The 22394-nt window shown below is 34.6% G+C and overlaps 1 protein-coding gene and 1 long non-coding RNA gene across 5 annotated transcripts; one reads left to right on the forward strand and one right to left on the reverse strand.

Annotated features, from left to right (window-relative positions):
• Positions 1-1519: 1519 nt before the first annotated feature.
• LOC128191826 (copper-transporting ATPase 1-like) lies at positions 1520-21858 on the reverse strand. 4 transcript variants are annotated; one of them, XM_052864137.1, is made up of 23 exons: positions 21722-21837; positions 17906-17921; positions 16689-16804; positions 11457-12546; positions 10895-11137; positions 10557-10720; positions 10291-10452; positions 10077-10156; positions 9728-9965; positions 8442-8675; positions 7990-8130; positions 7763-7871; positions 7424-7548; positions 7180-7314; positions 6890-7081; positions 6451-6633; positions 5854-6061; positions 5345-5506; positions 4860-5002; positions 3830-4033; positions 3254-3371; positions 3027-3129; positions 1520-2629 (listed from the first exon to the last, which is right to left on the reverse strand). In XM_052864137.1, exons 2-23 carry the CDS (start codon positions 17910-17912, stop codon positions 2386-2388), a joined length of 4401 nt encoding a protein of 1466 aa, XP_052720097.1. In that variant the 5' UTR covers positions 17913-17921; positions 21722-21837; the 3' UTR covers positions 1520-2385. The 4 variants fall into 4 exon arrangements, with proteins under 4 accessions (XP_052720097.1, XP_052720098.1, XP_052720099.1 ...); XM_052864138.1 differs by lacking the exon at positions 17906-17921 and having other exon boundaries at positions 21722-21858; XM_052864139.1 differs by lacking the exons at positions 17906-17921; positions 21722-21837 and adding an exon at positions 18092-18176.
• LOC128191829 (uncharacterized) lies at positions 16060-20652 on the forward strand. Its single transcript, XR_008244467.1, has 3 exons — positions 16060-16199; positions 19537-19722; positions 19939-20652. It is a non-coding gene; the product is annotated as an uncharacterized LOC128191829 (long non-coding RNA).
• Positions 21859-22394: the final 536 nt, after the last annotated feature.

Below are 22394 nucleotides of genomic sequence, written 5' to 3' on the forward strand. Positions count from 1 at the left end.
AACCTTTTGCTCATTTGTTCAAAAACCTTTCCATACCGTGTACTAATTGTGCTCTGACATGGAAATCAGTGAAATTGTAACCTCTAATCAGACTGCGTTGTAAAATCAAACGTATAGTATGTCACGTAAAGTTGAGAAATGTTTCCTAGACATTTATGGGTTTGAACCGAACTATACACCGTGTAACATTCGTTTCAAGTACAAAAGACGTTAACTTTCCGGGATAATCTTATCAACCATACCCCCCCCCCTTTTAAAAAAGGTTTTACCATGTCTATGATCTAGTTTTCTGAAGAAAAATGATAAACCCCGACATATATTTTCCACTGGCGAAACATTTCAGAATTTACGGTATACTGAAGATTTAGAAGTCAACATATTTACACATAAATACGTGTGATATATCGTTAACTCTCATATACAAGATAAATCGTAACCTTTTCTTCTTTTGTACATAGAAGAGACCTCATATTTCGATAAATGCATCCTTTATGCACAAAAATGGTCAAGGTCATATCTAAAGGTCAAATGTAAATCAAGGTCACATCTAAAGTCTAATGTATAAACGCAATTTATCGTTTCCTATCATTATTTTTTTCTTTTGCCAAATTTATGAAAATTCAATATACATGTACATATACATGTATATAAAATTAATATATGCTTCTTACAGAAATATTGTGGTAAATCAAATGTTGTTGTTTTTTTTTCCAATTTCTTTGTTGTTTCTTGAAATATTGATGTTTTCATATATTTTAAATGTAGGAAATTAACGTATTTATTTACATTTCACAATCCTTTTTAACTATATTTACATTGTAAGCAAAGGTTTCAGTTACAAAATAGTTATCTGAGATTAAATAACAAATGTGTCTCCTTTAGAAAAAGCACCACAAACATCGAAAAGGTTGTACTAGAACAGACTGCAGCATAACCATTTTTTTTTCCTACAAGAAATGATTTATACTGTATATAACGACAACTTGATCAGATATGATTTCTTACTCGTTTTTAAGCGAATACAGGAGCGGTGAAAAACAGCTAAGACTACAGACTTGTATGAATAGGGGTCTGGTTTGTAAGGCAGGAAGAATGTTTACATATCAATCTAAGTGTATATACGTCACCAAAAAAAGATTAATGCATTTTCATTTTGAAAATGGTATTAATAATCCAATCCCTAAATTGTCGGACAGAATCCAATTACATTTGATGATCAGATTGTGTGAAAAAAATTAAAAACCCTTGACATTGTAATTGAGTGTCAAGGTCAAATAATCGTAAAACTCGTAACTTTCTCCTGTGGTCCATTCAGCAATGACTCGCAAATATTTGTGTGGGCGATAAGGAATTACACAGGCATTTGCTCTACTAAAACAAAATAGAACTTTATCTATTTCTTTGTTACAAAATGATATTTAGTTTGGCTTGATTGTTACTAAGGTAACATAGTATCAAAACCTGAACAAAATACAAAGATAAAAATGGATATCAGTGAAGAAATGAATAAAATCTCATCTTAATGAATGATTTTTTTTATTTATATTTCAAAACACACATTAAAGCAACATTTTATATAATAGCAACAACAATTTTTATCATGATCATTGAAAGAAAGTCATAATATCACTCTGGGTTATAAACCGGTCTCTACAAAAGGATTAAGTCAGTTCATATCACTACCTCTCTCTCTGTGGGTAAAACAACCTATTCAACAATGAGCACCGTTCAATAAATCATATCAAAACCATCCAGTTTTCTTGAATATAGGATATTGTTACTTCATTCAATAGCTTTCTCTAATATTCTACTAAAGATACATGAAATTACATTGGGTTATTTATGGTATGTGACAAAAAAATGGGACAAGCCAAGAGTCAGAGGGGTGGGTGTTTGGGACTGTTAAGTACAAGAATGAAAATATAATGTACATGAATAATAAAAATACTCCTGTAAAATCTATTCCAAGGACTTGAACGGTGAACAATCATCTTAATGATATCTGTAAACAACTTTGTGTAGATTTGTATAAACAACAAGATAATAAACAAACGCTCTGATTCTAATCATAAATGCAGAGAAGATACTTTGAGTTTGAATATTAATTTGTGAGGGCAAATAATGAAACAAAATATATGGTTATAATACATAAATGACATTCCAAAAATGTTTTAATAAAATGTCACAAAAATTTTGAGAAATAATGATTTAGATTCAGACATGTAATACGGTGTAACATAATTTTGGAAGCTGAACTTTTTTTTAGAGTTAGATAAATCAATTCAAAACTAATCACAAGTTCATGTTATGACAATCGAAATGAGCCATAAAAACATATGATTTTTATCTTTTTGATCTACCGGTACGTAACATTTGGTGTTAAATTTAGATGTCACTGGAGTCGGAGTCAGACATGTCATTCATCTCCAGCAGACTTGTGTGGTCAGGCGAGGGCGTCTTCTTCTTTCCGCTGAGGCGTGAAATGATGCTACCTTGTTTGCTGGGCTCCCGACTTGATGGAAGACTCTCCACTCCCCGGTGGACAGAAATATTGTCGAGCTCCTGATCAGCGGCGAATTTTGCATAGTATTTCGGAGTCAGCATTTTCTCTTTGCTGGGCTTCTTGAAGCTGATAGAAGAAATATAAATACTTACTATCTGATGTTTTACATGTGTATATAGCGATATAAAATCAAATGCATGAATAAACCAGAATCAAACACCAAGAGCATACTGTATAAGTAGAGAATTTTAATTGGGGATTAGATTTTATGTACATTTATCAACAAAATCTCAAACTAAATATGTGTAGTAATTTTTGAAAAACAAAATTAAATCCAATAAAACCATTTAAGATTATAAAATGTTATACAGTGTACTTCCAAATATTTCAGCACCTGCAGTACCATTTATATCTACCGTACTGTAAATATGTTTTTGTTATATGTATAGAGTTTCATGGCATTTGAACAGGGTTTCATAGAATCCAAATATATGAGGCCGCTAAGAAGTAAAAATTGTCTTACGTCTTCAGTAGCAAAGAAGAAAGGACCACGGACACAGAAGACAGGGCCATAGCTGCTGATGCCATCCAGGGCTTGAGGGAGAGACCCCATGGTACAAAGATGCCTAAAAAAAGAACCCATAAAATACAATGTACATGTATCTTTTACTTCTAGACAAGATGCATTATTGAGAGAACTATAGATTTGAAAATTGTACAATATGCTAGAATTTCAGTTCAAAGCCTCACCTGCAGCAATAGGAATTCCGACCAAATTGTAGATGGAGGCAGCAAAGAAGTTGATGCGGATTCTGCGTACAGTCTTCTTGGAGAGCTGAATAGCTGCAGCCACATCTAGCAGGTCATTCTGTTGAAGAAAAAACAGTTTAATACGCATCTAACAGCTAGTAATGATTTCATTTTCCCACAATCATTATGCAGCTTTAATTTTGATTATGAACTTAATTAGATTAACAGGATTATATTATTGATTTAAAGATATATCAGTTTAATTTAGCAAGAAGCACAATAGTTGTAATTTTTTCATTCTGGAATTTTCTCTTTCGAAATGTTTACAGATCCTAGTTTCCCACAGAAAGTAATTCACAAGAACTTAATTAACATTAATTTTACTCAATTTGTAAATTTTGATTGGTGTTATATATTCTATTTGAATGAATATTTAATTTGATTCAAATATAGAGTGAGGCATGCTGTAAAATCTAGATTGGTTCAGAGACAGAATTTCCTTAGATTTATCAGTCTTAAGGTCAACAATAATTACATTTTCCTGTGACTATTGTGCTATTTTTATAAGGTAGATACCTTGATCAGGACAACATCTGCAGCCTCTACAGCAACGTCGGTCCCTGTTCCTATGGCAATGCCGACATCAGCCTGGGCCAGGGCTGGAGAATCATTGACACCGTCCCCTACCATTGCAACCTTCATACCCTGCTTCTGAAGCTGTTTTATTTTCTTCACTTTGTGAGAGGGCAACACTTCTGCAAACACCTTATGTATACCAATCTATCAAATGAAAAAGAAAAAATTAACATGTTATGTTAATAAAAGAATAGAAATCACATGTTCTCCAAAGTAGATTATAATAAACAAAAGCATATTATTACCACCCATCCTACCCCTTTTCCAAAAAAAATAAACCCATACTGACTGTAAATACATTTTGTATAAATATTTACAGGTACGTGTAAATTGAGAATTCTTACAGGGTTCTGGCATAAAGTTTTTTAATTAAACCTTACTATAAAGATTTCTATTTTTTGTTTAATACTTTTAAGGGGGCATGGTCACGATTTTGGTCAAATTTTCTTTTTCTGTTTTTATTATCTACAACGCTTTATTAATGCATTTTTAATGATCAAATGAAATTTGGGTGCCTGTCGATGAATTTTAAGCAAGATACAGGGCTCACAATTCTTCGTCATGTAAACAAGGCTCGTGCCCTGTTTTTGTTTACATAGGTTCAATATACCAGTAAAAAATCTTTTTCAAGATGATTTGTCTAAATTCTTTTATTTTTTAAGCATAAATAAACAGTTACTAACGATTAACACATTCATTTTAGGTCTAAAACTGCAATTTTCACTACAACGTTCAAAATGTAAACAAAAGCTTTGTTTACATAGCGAGAAATTGTAAGCTCTGTAACTTGCTTATAACTCAACAAATGTCACTCAAATTTTGGTTGCCTATTAAAAATGCCTTCATGCAGCATTATAAACATCAAAATCGAAAAAATAATTTTTGACCAAAATCGTGACCATGCCCCTTTAAGTTTACATTAACTCAACATTAGATTATCTGATTATTTTCACTTAACACTATCACATACCTGTCTGGCGATGGCCCTGGCGGTTTTCTGGTTGTCGCCAGTAAGTAGCACCACCTGTAGACCCATGTCCTTCAGCACACTAACAGCCAGGTGGGCCTCCGACTTCACAGTGTCCGCTACAGCCAACATAGCCACGATATTATCTGTAATTGAAAATATAGAGTAGATTTTAACAACAATACATTCAGGTATTTAACACTTTTGTGTAGCAGGACATCAAAATGAGGTCACTCTATAAACTTTAAAGATGATGATATGTGTGATAGTAACTGCCAAAGATTTCAACGTACATTGTGTTTACAGTATTTCCAAAATTATGAGTTTATAAAGAAATTATCTATATCCCTTTATGATGACAGATCATATGTAAATTACAGGTATGTGAACTCTCAAGTGTAGATCATATAAAGCAATATACATATGATACACATATGTGGCAAAGTTATCAACAATGTCAGAAAATAGAGAGTGAGAGTGGAACTGACCATCAATGGCACACAGAATCGCTGTCTGTCCCTGGTGCTCATGCTCGGTCATCGTCTCGTCCATTTTGTCTGTTACAACCAATCCATTTCTTGTCATCCACTCTCTGTTTCCAATCAGAACCTTGTATGGTTTGGAAGCAACAGCACCGACTAAACTACTCTCTGAAAAAGAAAGAAAAAGATACTTTATAAAGTATGAAATAATTACAGGGAAAAAATGATACAAAACAGGTTCATAAAATTCTAAAAATGGGTTTATCATACCACTAAAGTTTTACACGAAATGTGTATCTATGAGAACTTATTTTCGTTTAAAAAATAACTACTAGAACCCTAATCATATATAATGGTAATGTTTGCAAAGTAAAATTTCATCAAAGATTAAATTTTGCTTACTGGTTAAAACAATTTTAGTGAAGTAATCAAAAATCTAATCTCTAATGAATATTTCTTTTTAAATATATGGGACAACATAATTGAATGTGACAATAGATGTGAGAGTATCTGACCTTCAATAGTTGCAGTGATTTCCTCCCCATTAAAGAGGACATTATCTGTCATCACCTTGGTGCTCCCCATCAGGTTCTTCCTGTTGTTGACCCCCTCAAGGTCAATGTCCACCAGCACGCCGTCAATCTGGGTCACAGTGCACTGCAGACCACACCCTGGCACTGCCTGGTATCCCTGAGTCTTACCCAGGATCTCTGTCTTCAAAGTCTGTAACAAAAAGTCAATACAGGTTAACAGCTTCCTAAAACAGAAACAAGATACTGTATATTCTAGGTTTTTATTTTACAAAAGGCGCTACTGTGTCCCTATTGTATTTATCAGTGTTTTTTTCTGTTCAATATCCTAATAGAATATCCAACTTAAATGAAAAATAGTATGGATTTTTTCTATGCTTTAACACATAGATTCTAAGTTCCTGTCCTGTTCTTAGGTACTGTGCTATGTGATGTTTTTTTTTTTTTTTCCTTTGTTCAGTATGAAATATCCAACTAAACTCTATATAGGCTTGACTTCACATCATAAATATGTCCAATAGGCATGTATATTCTCATTGCATTCTGATATTATCATCTCTACAGTGGTTACGACTGACATACCTGCTTGGCATACTTCACGATGGCTGAGGCTAGAGGGTGCTCACTGCTTGTCTCCGCTGTCCCAGCTATGGCGATCAGCTTCACAAAAGAGCAGACTGAGTCTTCTACAAACATGGCCACCCTAGCAACACGGGGGACTCCATGGGTTACTGTCCCAGTCTTGTCAAACACTATACACTTCAGCTGTTAAATAAAACATAAAATGATGCACAATACTACACAGTGACAACTAAGGCACATGAATAAACCTATACTAGTCTTGTAATCAATTCATTATTATTTAGAATTTCATTAATTAGTGTGCTTTTTGAAAGTAGTGGTTTACTTGAAACCAAGATGTAAAATAATCCATTGCATACAATGGCATTTATGACTAAGGAGGGTTCAAATTTGAAATAACAAACTTTCAATTAACTTTCAACAAATTATCATTACTTACTTTATGGGAGCATTCCAGGGGCTCTCCACCTTTGATCAATATCCCGTTGGAGGCCCCTATCCCTGTTCCCACCATCACAGCTGTGGGTGTGGCTAAACCTAAGGCACAGGGGCAAGCAATGCTCAATACTGTGATAGCATACTGAAACGCTTTCTGAAATATGATCTCATCCCTGGAAAGAGTTCCATCATCCTGAAAAAGTTAATGATCTTCATTCATACCTGACCAAATACTTCATTTTTGGATGGAAAATAAATGAATATATTAACAAGAAAGATGCATGTACTTACCACAAAGTCTGGTTTGACTTTTGTGATATCACTATAGCCAACAATGGTCCAGGCAATGACAGTTAGAGTGGACAAAACAACCACACCAGGAACGAAATAGCCAGCTATCTTGTCGGCAAGCTGCTGTATGGGAGCCTACAAGAAGCAAATACCAGGGTATATAAATATGTATATTTTCCACCGTTCATTAATCACACTGAATATTTCAGCTGAAATCTCACAAGATTTAGTTTGAGTTGTCTACCTTTGAGGTCTGGGCCTCCTCCACCAGTTTAACAATCTGTGACAGAGTGGTGTCTGCGCCCACATGGGTGGCCTCTATCAGGATCATACCATGCTGATTAATGGAGCCACCAATCACAGAGGCACCTACGAGAATTAATGGAAAGTGGATTGAATTAATCCACATATCAGATACAAATATTCAGATCAAAATCTGAATAGAAAATATTTTATGTCAAAGAACCGCCAATGATGAAATGGAATAAGTGAGAGAAGTAAATCTATATATGTTAATGTCCGCTTAATATTTGAGTAGAAAATATTCAATGTATTTGATGTACTAGCATACACTAGCTCTGACCTGGTTTCTTTGATACAGGCATGGACTCTCCTGTTATAAGGGACTCGTCACAAGTTGTGATTCCCTCAATGATCTTGGCATCCACTGGAATCTTCTCACCAGGGACAACCTGAAACAATGATGAAGATATTTGTGTTACAGGATCACTTTGTTGTCAAACATAATTTACAAATACATTATACTATTTTAATTTCCATATGTTTTAATTCAGTACTAAATTTTCTCACCTTCAGCACATCACCCCTTTGCACTAAGTCCACACTAATTGTCTGTTCGTTCAGGATGTTGAATTCTTTGTCGATTTCCACCAACACAGCCTCTGAAGCCTGCAGAGACATGAGCTTGGCCAGAGCCTCTGATGTTTTACCCTGTAAAAAATATCAATAACATATGAACAAAGCTTTCCAAACAGTAACAGTTGAATCACACTAGAAGACGAATCTTTCAGATAAAGATGAACAATCAATATCTTTCTTAATTGGTTTTCATTGTTATCATCTTAATGATTTTTGTGTGTTCTTTTAATTTTACAATAAATTTGCTGGGTTTTGTAAATAAAGTTGCTTTAAAAATCTCCAGTATTTATTAAAGAAAACTGATATTTATTGTAACATAATGACACCTTTAAAGCTTAATTGAATTTCTATAATAAATTGATAAAGATGTTGATTCTCCCTACCTTGGCTACATGTTCCAGCCATCGACCAAGAGATATAAACACCATCAACATAGGCGTGGTCTCAAAGAACGTGACAGGACTGGTGGCTTCCTTCATGACCATGGCCACGATGACCACCACACATGAGTACACATAGGAGATGGTGGTGGCTAGAACCACCAGCACATCCATGTTGGAGGCCCCATGTCGGAGAGCTTTGAAGGCTTGGATGTAGAAGTATCGTCCTCCAATAAACTGAAAGAAATACGTAGGTGTGTCAATTATTGTGTACTATTCCTTAAACAGCAAAGAAAGGAACTTATACAGGGTTGTAATACATGTACAAAATATTGTAAAATGAAAAAATCTCAATCAGCTAAAATATCAGGAAAATCTTTCATGCTTGAGACAAAAGGGTGTCAATTTTCAAGGCATATGCTACGGTATACAATTATTTAATGCTTGAGCAGTCAATAGACCAGAATATTTTTCCCGAGGTGCAGGGAACAGCTCAGTATGATCTATTGCCCGAGGCCAACGGCCGAGGGCAATAGATCATACTGAGCTGTTCCCTGCATCAAGGGAAAAAATTCTGGTCTATTGACTGTTCAAGCATTAAATAATTGTTTTATTACCTAATTCCTTTTTTAGTTTTCGGGGTTTACAATTTGCATATTGCAGATGGTTTTCGTGCCATTATTCAATATACTCAGATTTTTTTTCCATCTTTTACATGCACAAAGCCTGTTGCATGCATTACAACATCTCAATTTAATATTAGTTTACTCAAAGAAGGGGGAGTCTTTAACCCATTAGATTTTCATAAGTCTTTTACCTCATATAAAGCTTTAAACCTGTTGATTATTTGATACTCCATTTTGATAACATTGTATTTGGTTTCACCAAGTACTAAAAATAGCGTCTATGTAAAGGAATATACATTCCCTGAGAACTATCGAAAGGATATAACATTAACATACCCGCGTTCTGAAATACGTTGCCGGTCCAATAGATCGCAGTCTATTGACCGGCGGTTCAATAGATCGAGGTCTATTGACCGGCGGTCTAATAGATCGCAGTCTATTGACCGGCAGTTCAAAATAGACGCAAATATTTAATTTGTAATAAAACAACAACATCCCTTTGATTAGGTAATAATAAATATTAAGGAATTAAATAGTTCTACACTTTAAATACGACATCAAGGTGGATATAAATCTGTGGGAAAGTATATTACAAAACCGTCCAATGAAATTTATTCCCCAACAAATATCAATACTGCCACAAGCATTATTCTATAAACTGACCTGTACAGGTGTGGCCAGAATGAACATAAGCAGGTTATCCAGTGATAAACCGGGTACTATCATGATCTGGTAGTGGCCATCAGAAGACATCTGAGGTTTGACGGTGGTTGTGTAATTTCTTCCTGTAGTGTTGGCCACAGGGGTGTGGTCGTCAGGGGGAGAGGCAAACATGAAGTACATCATTATCACCAAAGAGGGAACCCCAAAGATCAGTGACCACAAAAATGAAGTCCTCCATCTGAAGGACAAAACAAAGGAATTTAGTAACTTTTGATCTCTTAATGACTAATTTAATTTCACAAAAAGGTACATGCTACAAGATATCTAATCTTCAGACATTGGTACGAACCTTTTGATTTCATCCCTGTGATCGTAACGTGCAGCATCTTTATCATCATCAGTGTACAACTCTGCTTCATAACCCAACGACTGAAAATAAAAAATCCCCACAAAATAAACCATATGAACCTCAATCAACCTGGACGTTTTTATCTAGATAGATAGCTTAATCATAAGTTTGGAAGCACATATTCATGCACTTGAAAAGGTATCCAAGACTTTACCTTGATGGCATCAATGATTGCCCTCGGACCTATGACCTCGGGGTTATAGGTGAACTTCCCTTTACAGGTAGACAGAGCCACAGAGGCTGAGAGTACCCCAGGTTTTTTCATGATGGAGGACTCAATCATGTGCACACATGATGAACAAGTCATTCCTGTGATCTACAACAGGTAATTAACAGTCTCAGGAAATTGCTCTCTTGATTTAGAATTTCAAGAATCAAATCTCAAGGGGTGTTTTCATTTAGACTTTCATTGGTACGTACCAGAAGCTCTACAACTCCGTTGCCAAAGCCTTCATTCTCCAAAACAGTAGCCTCAAACCCCAGACTGGAGATTTTGGCTGCAATCTGGGAGGGCAGCAGGTAGGCAGGGTCATATTTAACCTCTGCTTTCTGTGCCATCAATGCAACCAAACAACTGTGTATACCTTTAGAAATAAATTGAAGGTCAATTTAAATATATTTTTCTAATTTTTTGTGACAAGAAATGATATGTACGAATGAAAACTGTACTGATTTTCCAGATTTTGAATGTTTAAACATGATTTTGAAGATTTTGAATGTTTTAACATGGAAACTTTTAAAATAAAAAAAGTTCTTACCCTGGACTTTCATCAGATTTTTCTCAATGGTGGCCACACAGGAAGCACATGTCATCCCAGAGACTCTCAGGAAGCACTTTTCTAGGTCGTCGTCAATTGCAGCCCCGCCCTTTCTGAAGGACACCGACCCTCCGTCCATCTCCATCTGTATGCTTTCCTGGTGAGAGGAGGAAGATGAAGAGGTCGGCTTGGCTGGACCATTCTTCTTAGGCTGTACAACTTGTACTTCTGGATTACCGGTATCTGAATATAAAAGAAGACAACATTTACAAGTGCTATAGTTATATGCATGCAGTATTTAAATGCAGAGAAACAAAAATCAAGGTACAAAAGATCCTTCAATAATGAAGATAACTATTGACTTCAACAAAATATTATTTTCCTGTTTTAAACTCTCAAGCTTGAAGGTAATATGTCAAAATTTGACCAGCAAGGTATTTTTAAACTATTAGGATTTTAAATGACATGTATTATGTAGATTTGATAAGGGAAATTAATATTACTACATCCAAAACTTACTGGTATATGAGTGCACATAGATAATGAATACTAAATGATGTACCTGTAGATAAGGATGCAGTAAAGCCCATGTCATCAATAGCATCCCTCAAAGAAGACGCTGTGGCTCTGTCTGGATAATACTCAATGGTTGCATTCTGGTCTGCTAGGGAGACTTTGATCAACTTGACAGCTGGATTCTTGGAGATATGGTCCTCAATGCTTTTAACACACGAGTGGCAGGTCATGCCTTGTACCCCTATCACCACAGTTTCAATGGCTGGCTCTGTGTCCGAGCCCTGTACAGTGGCCTCAAACCCCATGTCATCGATCATCCCAGCAATGGCTGATGGAGAGGTGACGAGGGGGTTGTAAGTCACTGTGGCTGTTTCTGTCTCCAGTGATACAGATATGGTCTTAATCCCTGGTTTTGGTGAAATATTGGTCTCAATGTTCTTCACACATGACTGGCAGGTCATTCCAATGACTGAAATCTCGCAGACTAACTCATTCTGGACTGACCTTGTGGAGGACTGTCGTGAAGCCAAGCGGTCAAATTCACTGTCGAGGGAAGACTCTCTCATCAGCGTGGCCTCAAACCCCATATCATCAATCTGATCCTTGAGGGTGCCAGGGTTTGTCAGGGTGGGGTCATACACTATGTACGCCTCTTTATCATCGAGTGACACCCTTATTTCTCTCACTCCTGGTTTGCTTCCCATGGTTGACTCAATAGACTTGACACAAGATTGACATGTCATGCCCTCCACCCCAATCTTAGTGGTCAGACCCTTGTCCCGCGTAATTGAGTGAACCGATGCCTCAAATTCCATATCGTCAATAGCTGCAGCAATGTTTTCTGCGGAAACTTTTCCAGGGTTGAACTGGACATAGGCCTGCTTCTTCTCCAATGACACGGTTATTCCCAGGACTCCGCTGACCTCGGAGATCTTGGACTCTATGGATTTGACACATGACTGACAGGTCATGCCCTCGACGTTGATGATGGCATCCTGGCAGTTGTCTCCCCTGACCGGGTGTACCAACTTAATCTTTGATGGGAAACCCAGATCAGAGATTTTCTCAGCGAGTATGGGAGGGGAGGTTTCCGTTGGACTGTATGCAATCTTTGCTTCTTTCTCCTCCAAATACATCTATAAATTTATACAGGTTAAGAATGAAAAAAAGCATTGGGTATTTTCATTTACCACACCAAACAAAGTCACCATGCAGTTGTTTCTTTTCTTTTTCTTTCATACTACAGTATAAAATTTTAAATAGTAGGTAATAAAAATTTAAAACCAAAAAATAGTGAATTTTTTAGGCATATGTACAACATTTATTTGTAGATGTATTGCATATGTATTTATGTGTTTATGATACTCATAGACCTTTATAATCACTTTCACATATTCATATTTCAATCCTAAACTGATCGAGTTAATTTATTATCATATTATGAATTATATGCCTACCAGAAGATCATTTAATTACAATAAATGAAAATAAGATGAGATAAAATTGTCTGGAACATATGTTCAGTGTAATTTTTCAACATCTACTGATAAATATTCATGCTTAATTTGCACAGGTTGATAATATTAATTGGGTTATTAAAACTTAGGAATTTGAAACATTGTCAAGACAGATAACTCATTTTCTTCTGGTAAAGCTACATATTACATATGCTTTCTATGTTGTCAATCCATCATCATCGGTCAACATTATACAAATTAGGAGTACACTTTACCACGTATCACATTGAAACAAAATGCCCGACAGTCACCATGACTGAAAATCAGATAACTGAATTAAGAACTGTATATTCAGATTGTCTAAATCTACATGTATACAGGAAATTTGTATTTAATTTTTTGGGACATCCATCACTTAATATCTGTTTTTGTTCTTTTTATTTCAGTACGATATGTCTAGTAGTGGAAAATAAAACCATTTTTATACAAACATTTATCAATCAAATTCAAATTAGGGAGCTCTTTCCCAAAAAATAAAAACAAAAGCAATTTTCTCAACAAAAAACCCCCTTCCTACTATGACGTAAAGACAAATCATACTTAATATGTCTATTTATATACAGGAGTGTGATTTAAGGAGAAAATGATTACACTATGTCAAATCTGAAAAGATCTTGTCAAAACATGATCACCATTGCAGAGCTGTGGTTATAACCAGTATAATTATTTTGTGTATATCTAGTAAAGTGTGTCTAACAGTTAACCTAAATTACCTAAGCTCGTAACAGACTTGCATAAAAAAAAATTTAGGTTAGCAGTATGTTCGCCTTAATAATTGATAAAAAACCAAAAATGCACAGTATACGGTCTGTAAAGGCTGCTGTGTGATGGAATATCTAAATTCAATTCACCTGCCCTTCATGACAGAGGTTTCCATTTCTAATCTAGCTTTATCTTCATGTATTGATTTCTTTTCATACAGCTGCCATTCAATAAACTTGTGATATTAGGGAAAATTCAATAAGGAAATAATTTTTTTGTGTACTCTACAGAGATTTATTTAGGGTTTTTTTTCCCCTAGACCTGCCTATCCTTTAAATTTAATGTTTCGTTTGGCTGCACTTGCATTTAACAAACAACGTAACTGATCGTTATCGTAATGGTTTGATAAGCAAGCACAGAAAAAAAAACATATTCCAATCTTGAGCTAAGCATGTCTGATTATATTAACACAATTATATTGAAACATCTTAAAGTGAAGTGATCTTATTTCTAAGTCAAATCCAGATTTTACTTTTCATCAAAGTTTATCCCTCTCAAACATGAAGAAAACCCTGTATCATCACAGTTACAATGCAAATGTAGAACAATGTTTTTTCACCCATTTCAAACAATGGGACTTTCTTGTACATTAGAGATCTCAATTAATTATTTGTTGTTGTACATGTAGGTCACACGTCCCCATACCATGGAAAATCAAACAGTTCAATGACATTGTATCAGATCAAACATCCATTGTCATCTGAAGAGGCTATGTTCTAAATTGTCAGCCCAATAAGACCACTCTTACTGCTCCAAGTCATGTGGTTAACAAGGACACATATTGTAAGTTGTTTTTCAAAACTTAATATTGCTACACATCATAAGTATGTCAGCTATCTAGTTTATCGAAAGGAATGCGAAGGGGTGGGATTAAATCTAAGGTGATCAAGTTATCGTCACAAAATACTTATCACAATGGTTAGTTGTGACATGAATAACAATAAGTCATAATTACATATCATTAAACAATTGATATTGGATGAATGTCAGGTACACAAGTCAACCTGATAGTCTATCATCTGTGTATATACACTCCAAGGAAAGTAATTCCATAATACAAAAGAACAGTACATGAAACTCAATTTAAAGCAAATAAAAAAAAAAAGCGGAAATTCAATTCATCCCCCATCTGCTATTATTGTCAAGACTTTTTAATTGAAAATTTTCTAGAATACATAAGGTAAATATCTAAGCTAGTAAGTGAGTTTCGACCGTTTCATTCGATCGTCCTACATCAGTGATGACATCATATTGATTTAAGGTATCTTTCCTCCCCTTGTTGGCATTAACAATTTTTGGATGTATCTTTCCTCAAATATTTTGGCAGCATGGCATGTATATACTCTCTCTCTCTCTCTCTCTCTCTCTCTCTCTCTCTCTCTCTCTCTCTCTTGCTCTCTCTGTATATTCATGTTCAAGGTTTAATACTTCGAGAAAAGACATGTCAATTTTATAACTTGTTTGATATGTATCTAAATAGTCTAATCTTCATTTATAAAGTCAGCAAATATTACAGTAAATCATAATACAATGTTCAATATAATTCTGATATCCTCAACATGTTAAAGTCTCTTTAAAAATCTTATAATTCCCCTGACTTTCAAGATAACAACATTACATCAACAAAATCTTACCGGTAACGGCATGTATTTTCCTTGTTTAGCCATGGCGAAGTCAATAAAAATCTGTCTGACTAGAAAACGGTTGTTCTATATAACATGTAAATCATCTGACACAAACATTTGCACTCATTACGTCCAATAAATAACTGAAGTAAGGAGTTTCCTGAAAACTTATTGAAGGATGAAGTCACGTGCTCGAGAAACTGAATTTCCGATAGTTAATCATACAACACGTTATCTCCTTGTTTACGACTCATCAGATTGTTGTCCTATATATGTTCACTGTACAAACAAAGTAATTTTGTGCCGATACAGTAGCTATTTAACAGCGAGACAGCATTTTCTCTCTCCTATTCACAGATTTTTCTCATGAGAATTTCACAAAACAACCTAAATATCTCACGATCAGGTAAGAATTAAGTATTCAATACACTCTTCTTGGCCTCCAATTAGAAAAACACATGTTCCATCAAAAGGTAACTATCTTAAAGCCCTGGGGCAGTCGCTGTATACTGACAATGTCTGGCCCAGGAAACCCGTCAACAAACATTCCATGAGCACTACCTGCATAAATGTCAGTAAGGAGAGAATACTGGAGGGACATTATCTTGTACCCTGGCCTCCTGAACTGATAAACCTATTTCAGAATTTTTAAGCTTGTGCTGTGACATACATTTACTGGACTTGGGAGGACGACGATTTCTGCATGATTATACAGAAGATGCCTGCATGCCTCTGTAGAGGGGAGAGGATGAGAAAACACCCTCCCTGACCAATTTAGCAGTGGACAACCCTAAATAAGAAGCTTATGGACTTCTCACTGACCAACAACTGAGGGAGAGATATACATTCCCTCTCCACGGCTACATGTGGTAGGAACCTAACCAGGTAAATGTAACATTAGTTTCAATTCAAATATGTTGTGACTATCTATTCTACTTTTACATAAAAGTTTTTAAAGTTTCTGCTCCCCTTTTATATTATGTGCCCATCACATATATGAATGATAATTCAAGCAGGTTTAATCAAATACATGTATGACATTACATTCCCCAATTAAATTGTTTCAAATTTGAATATCTCTAACACTTAAGAAATAACAACATCGTCATTCATGTTAGATTAGACACGTACAGTATGATAAGGTGTGTCCCACTTTAACTTAAATTTAAACATCTTTTTCTCACACGCACACAATGCACACGATACACTCGCTTCAATATCCTGTTCAAGTAAGTCACACTTGTAGTACAGTGTGCACACACCAGGACACATGATGTAAAAACTCTCCATCCATTTTGTGCTGGCATATGATTTTTGTTTATTTTTCAAGCACCTGCCCCCCCCCCCCCATTCATCAGCCACTCTGTTACGTACCTGAATACTTATCACCCCTGGCTCCTTGGTCATGTGATCTTGAATTTTTTGGACACAAGACTTACAAGTCATGCCATCTACATGGAGCTCTGTTATTTTCTCCATTTCTTTTTCTCCTGTAATTTCCAAGAATAATAACATTAAATTTCAGATGGAACACAAACCATTTTTTATCATCTAACTGCCATCATATGTATATTTAATCACCAATAAAGCTATATACTGTGGAATTAATCCGAACCTTAACTCATGAAACTGTACCAAGGCTGCATATTACAAAAGGACTTACAACCAAATTAATGAGTGCTAATAAATCACAAACAAATCAATGTTTTATTATAATGGCTGTGACATATAATAATGGACATTGCAATAGTTGTAAATAAATGGTTTTGTTTAAGTTTTGTTCATTAAAAAATCATTCCATGAAACTGAAAACATTTATGACATTGTCATGAATGCAGTCCTGTTATTAGGCGTAGCAATAAGGGAATTAACTCCTGAGTATTGGTATATGGGTAGTAATGTTGTGGCTATGTACGTAGTATTCATAAAACCATGAACAACAAGTCAATATGAGCAATGACGATTCCACAGCATTAAAAAAAATACTGATATATATGATAAAAACATCACACACACCATTTTTAATAACAATTGGACACAATTTAAACTTTTTTAATAATGTCATTACAGAATTTCTGATCATTCAACACTCAATCTTTATTAGAATTTTGAAAGGGAAAAAAATTAACAACGCAAAACGATGTTGATGATATCAATATTAGAGTTAACTTATTTTCATGCATTTTTGGCATATTATGTTTAATTGTGCTTGGACAGAGTTGGACCAATTTGGGGTTCATGCACTTTTAAAATTTTTAAACCATGTCACCTTAGGTTATTTAAATTCACATAATTACATGTAATAACCAACAACTGTATCATATTATTCTGAAAATAGTATGTTAATTATAGTCCAACAATTAGTTTTCTGCTATTTCAGTGTAATTTGAGTAATTTCGATATAATCATCGTGATTATGTAAACATAACTCTTCATTTGGGTAATGAAATCGAAAGTGTCTCAGTATATAATCTGAATGATATCATCTAACATATCAGAAATTGGTACTGACTAACCGAAAAATCTAAAACGTTAACAAAAACACTTCACAGAAAGCTTTTTTAAAAAGAAATCATTATGATAAAACTCACCCGACATTGTCACTGTCTTCCATGAAAGCAATAAAAAAAAAATTACCCTTATTGTTTACATTTGCATAACTGAACACTCCTTTCAGAGATAAATGGCACTCATGTACCTAAACTAAAATATTCTACAATGTATATAAACATGTACATTTTAACATCCTGTTTCAATTGGGCATATATTTTACTTACAAGTTCAATACAGTATCATGTAGATCCACAGTCCTTGCAGAACAACACACCCTTTAAACGCAAAATTCCAATCCTAAACATAGTCACGGATGAATAGTTTTGTAGAACATGTTTACCTCAATGTACATGATACAGGCTTTTAAACTACGAATGGTCATATTCTGGATAAACATTGAGATGTACGTTAACCTTGAATTTATTATTTTCTCCAAGGTTCATAGAATGCACAATGAAAATTTTGCTCATTGATGTTTCAAACTGTATTCTAAATAGCTGGGTGTATCTTTTTAAAAACACTGGGTCTTAATTAGCCATTATTCTTGTAAACACAAATAAAGAAATTTAAAGTGTCTCTGGTTATCGGTAAATTTTCATATTAGGTATATTCGTCTAAAAAACATCTCCCTCCCAAAAAAACATTCAGCCTTTAACGTGGATGGGTGGATGTGGCCATTTTAATACAGCCTTTATTGATCTCATTGAAAAGTCCTAGAGCTCTGCATAAGGTTAAAGGAAAACATTCAAATTTGACATGCAGAATACTGTGTAAAGGGTTATATTCGCCCAGTGTAATTTTCATCTTTTACACTTGCAATCAGTTTCACCCCGTATTGAATTTGCCTAAACAGAGTTGCTTTGAAGAGAAATAATTGAAGATATCAGACCTCACCCAGTCTTAAATTCTCCCGCTGACAACGAGTGGGAATTGGGCGATAATAAAATGGGGGGGGGGGGGCGAAAATTTCCCTGTATACTGTATGATTAATATGAAATTCTTCTTTTCTGTACAAAAAAAAGTTTAATTAATATAGCTTATGAAATCTTATCTAAATTTGCAATAAGAGTTAGATCTGATGGGTGATTTGTTGTCCACTCAGCAAGTATTCTATAAAAGTCACATTACATGTATATTGGCCTTTAATTGATGTTTTTAAAGTTGATTTTTTAATTAGCTAAAATATCAAAGTATTTTTAATTTTACATCATTAATACCTAGTTACTTAATTGACAGTGCATCACACATATGTATATGAATAAAACGTCATTTTGAAAATGCTTATTTTGAAAGATATGTTAGATTATAATTACATGTGGCCAGTTGATAATAAGTTTTCTAGTCTGTGGAATAAATCTGTAAAAATTAACCACAATATAAATGCAACAAACATAATAAATAAATTAAATAAGGAATTTTATTTAAACAGATCTTTTTCTATAAAAAGCTGGTACCCTTTTGACTGATAAACTTTAAAACATTTTTCAAGAATAGATATGTCATATAGATGACACCTTCACTGTATGACTAGTACCGGTATATCCATGACCCCCCCCCCACTCAATCTACAAGACTTATATGATATGTTGTTTTACTTGGTATACGTATTAGTACAAAATAAATCATCAGCAAACTTCGTTCATTATTAAAATGTTGAATTTTTTTCCAGACAGGTCCATCTGGAGCTTTATCTGACAATATCTACATCAATCAAGAAATATGGTGGAATTATGGCAAAAATTCTTGATCATGCAGTGCTTTTTATCTAATTCCTGAGATAACTTTCAACAAATAAATCTCAGTAATCCACAAAACACTACAGTAAACAACCTTCTTGATTTCTCAGAAACCCACGGTAAGATAATCCATGGACCAGAGAAAATAGGACCATGTATCTCTGATGAAAAAAATACTTGTCAATATACATGTATAAACATTCTTTGTATTTTCAAAATTGAAATATGTTGATTTTCGATAAACTTTTTGTAAAATAGAACTGTACTGTATAACTTCAAATATTAACATATGTTTTTATGACAATTCACATATTCGTTTAATGACACTGTTCTAGGAAAGAAAAATAAAGGAAAATATTCGGCTGAAACAGGATTTGGGAACACAGTACTGATTGATCATCGTGATTATTTCTCAGAGTGTTCTTTGTGTTTAAAAGAGCACAGGAATCTCAACTGTTTTCCATTTATATCTTTTTATCATAATGTAACGAGATGGAAGAAATAATGACAGACCAGACCGTGATTCAAACCCAGGCCCTGAATCTTTAGTCAGGTGCTCTACCAACTGAGTAATATGGCATCAGTATTTGAACAAATCTGACTGTCACATTCCACCCTCCTGAAATGATCTTCACCCTTGAAGATCACCTCAGGCTCTTCCCCTGGAAGGAGATCACTTGTTAATTCCAGGGGTTGGTCATGGCACCAAATGAAACGGGATGGGAGGATTTGGAATAATGCCGGACCAGACCAGTTTCAAACCCGGCCCCCTGAATCTCAAGTCAGGAGCTCTACAAACTGAGCTATCTAGCGCGCCAGTATTCGAACCGGTCTGACCATCAGAATAACTCTTATCATAAATTATTAAAGGAGAGAGAGAGAAAAAAAGAGAGAGAGATAGATTGAGAGATTTTCAAGATATTTGTGACATTTAATTTATTAATTCCTACAAAATACATAATCAAATGGGAATTTACGATCACTTGAGTTTTAACTTGAATAAAGAAATAAATGTATCTTAAAAATTTTATCTCTTTTTGTATGAGCTTATAATAGCGAGCGCAGCTCGCCGGCGCGCAGCGCCGGCTAGCGAAGCGAGCTCTAAGAACCAGTGTGCGCGGGAAAAAGAACGAGCTAAACCTACAGTTCATCAAACAAAATTTTTTGTCTACGTCCCATAATGCTCTCTAGTGTTTTCACCCGTGGTGCTATGCCAAAAATGGCCGACTTTCAACTCGTAATTTACGGTGACTTAAAGTTTGAAGACACGTTTTGAGTACCGCATATGCTTTGGCGAGACTCAAAAGATTTGTTACATGCTTCCATACCTCCGTATTGAGTCGAGAAACGTAAACAAAGACGAACAAAGTCATGGATGACGTCACAGTGCACTCGCGCTATATTTCCCGCGAAAAATTTAGAGGTGGATCAAACATCTGTAATGAGTGTACTGGCTATTTCAATATAGTCTGCGATACCTGCCTCATTGACATATGATTTGTTTTTAATCTTTTTTTAATATAGAGATTTTATATATATATATAAACTAACAAGGGCCATACTTTACTGTCATGTCGATCCATTTTTAAAGTAATTGTGCATGCATGTACCGTGCAGTAGGCAGGTAAGTATATGAATAGGAAGGAAATAAACAATAGGACATTTTGAACTAAATAAAAAGGAATAAAATGAAAAAATAAACAGTTAAAAAATTATGTAGATATTGCATATAGTCAGACCATTAAATAAAAGTGGGAAATTACACACCTACAAACAGGTACCGGGCTCTCTCTCTCTCTCTCTCTCTCTCTCTCTCTCTCTCTGGGTAGGGGGTTGCGCTGTATATATCATAACCATTAAAATTAGTACATTTGGCATACTTATTGTAGAGCAATACTCTCTCAAAAATTCTTTGACGTTCGTTGATACCTAAATAAAACTATAAGTTGACAATGATGCAAGGTACAGTATGTGTAATTCTTGCTGCACTCGCCAGAACGGTAGCACCGTAAAACATATTAACAACAAAATTCTTAGTCATGTAAAAAAAACCTGGAATGTCTCTGCCAAATATCTCCTTATTGCACGTTAAACAATCGCCATTCAATGAAAACTCACCAGATTGTTCCTTATTCTAACTGTATTCCTTTTGAACAATGAAATTTGATAACTAATAAAATGACAAATTACGTTTCTTTCAATCTTTGACTTTTTGTTTTTTTTATGTCGACCGTCACATTACGACTTCCTGTTGACAAAAGTTACGTCGGAATGGATTTTGTAGGTCGATCCCGACCTAAAATCAGATCTAACGTTATAGGCACATGACGTAAAAAGTTAATTTCACGTATTATCAAATAACCTTTTTTTAGTGCAGTAAATTATTTTGAAAATAACTTTGTATATGTATAGTTTATATAGAGCGTATATATTTGATAAGTTGGAAAAATTATGCACGTTAAGCACTAAAATCAGAGACATTTATAAATAACATAATAATTAATAGATAAATGTTATTTATTTCTCTGCTAAAATGTAGTATTAATTGCACCCCAAAACTTCTTGGATTGTTATGAAATTAAAAACTCTGAAAAATTATTATCCGTTCAATTTTCAATCTTTATATGTATATAGGGGAGAATTTAATATTCGACTACTATCATATGTAAATATCATAATTATACAGTGTATACATCATTTTAAAATCACAGGGTGTGTTAATTACACACATACGTACATGTAGATGTTTGTATTGCATACTTTGAATTTTTGTTAAAATTATCAGTTATAC

Source organism: Crassostrea angulata, chromosome 7 (assembly GCF_025612915.1).
Source record: "Crassostrea angulata isolate pt1a10 chromosome 7, ASM2561291v2, whole genome shotgun sequence".
Lineage (NCBI taxonomy): Eukaryota > Metazoa > Mollusca > Bivalvia > Ostreida > Ostreidae > Magallana > Magallana angulata.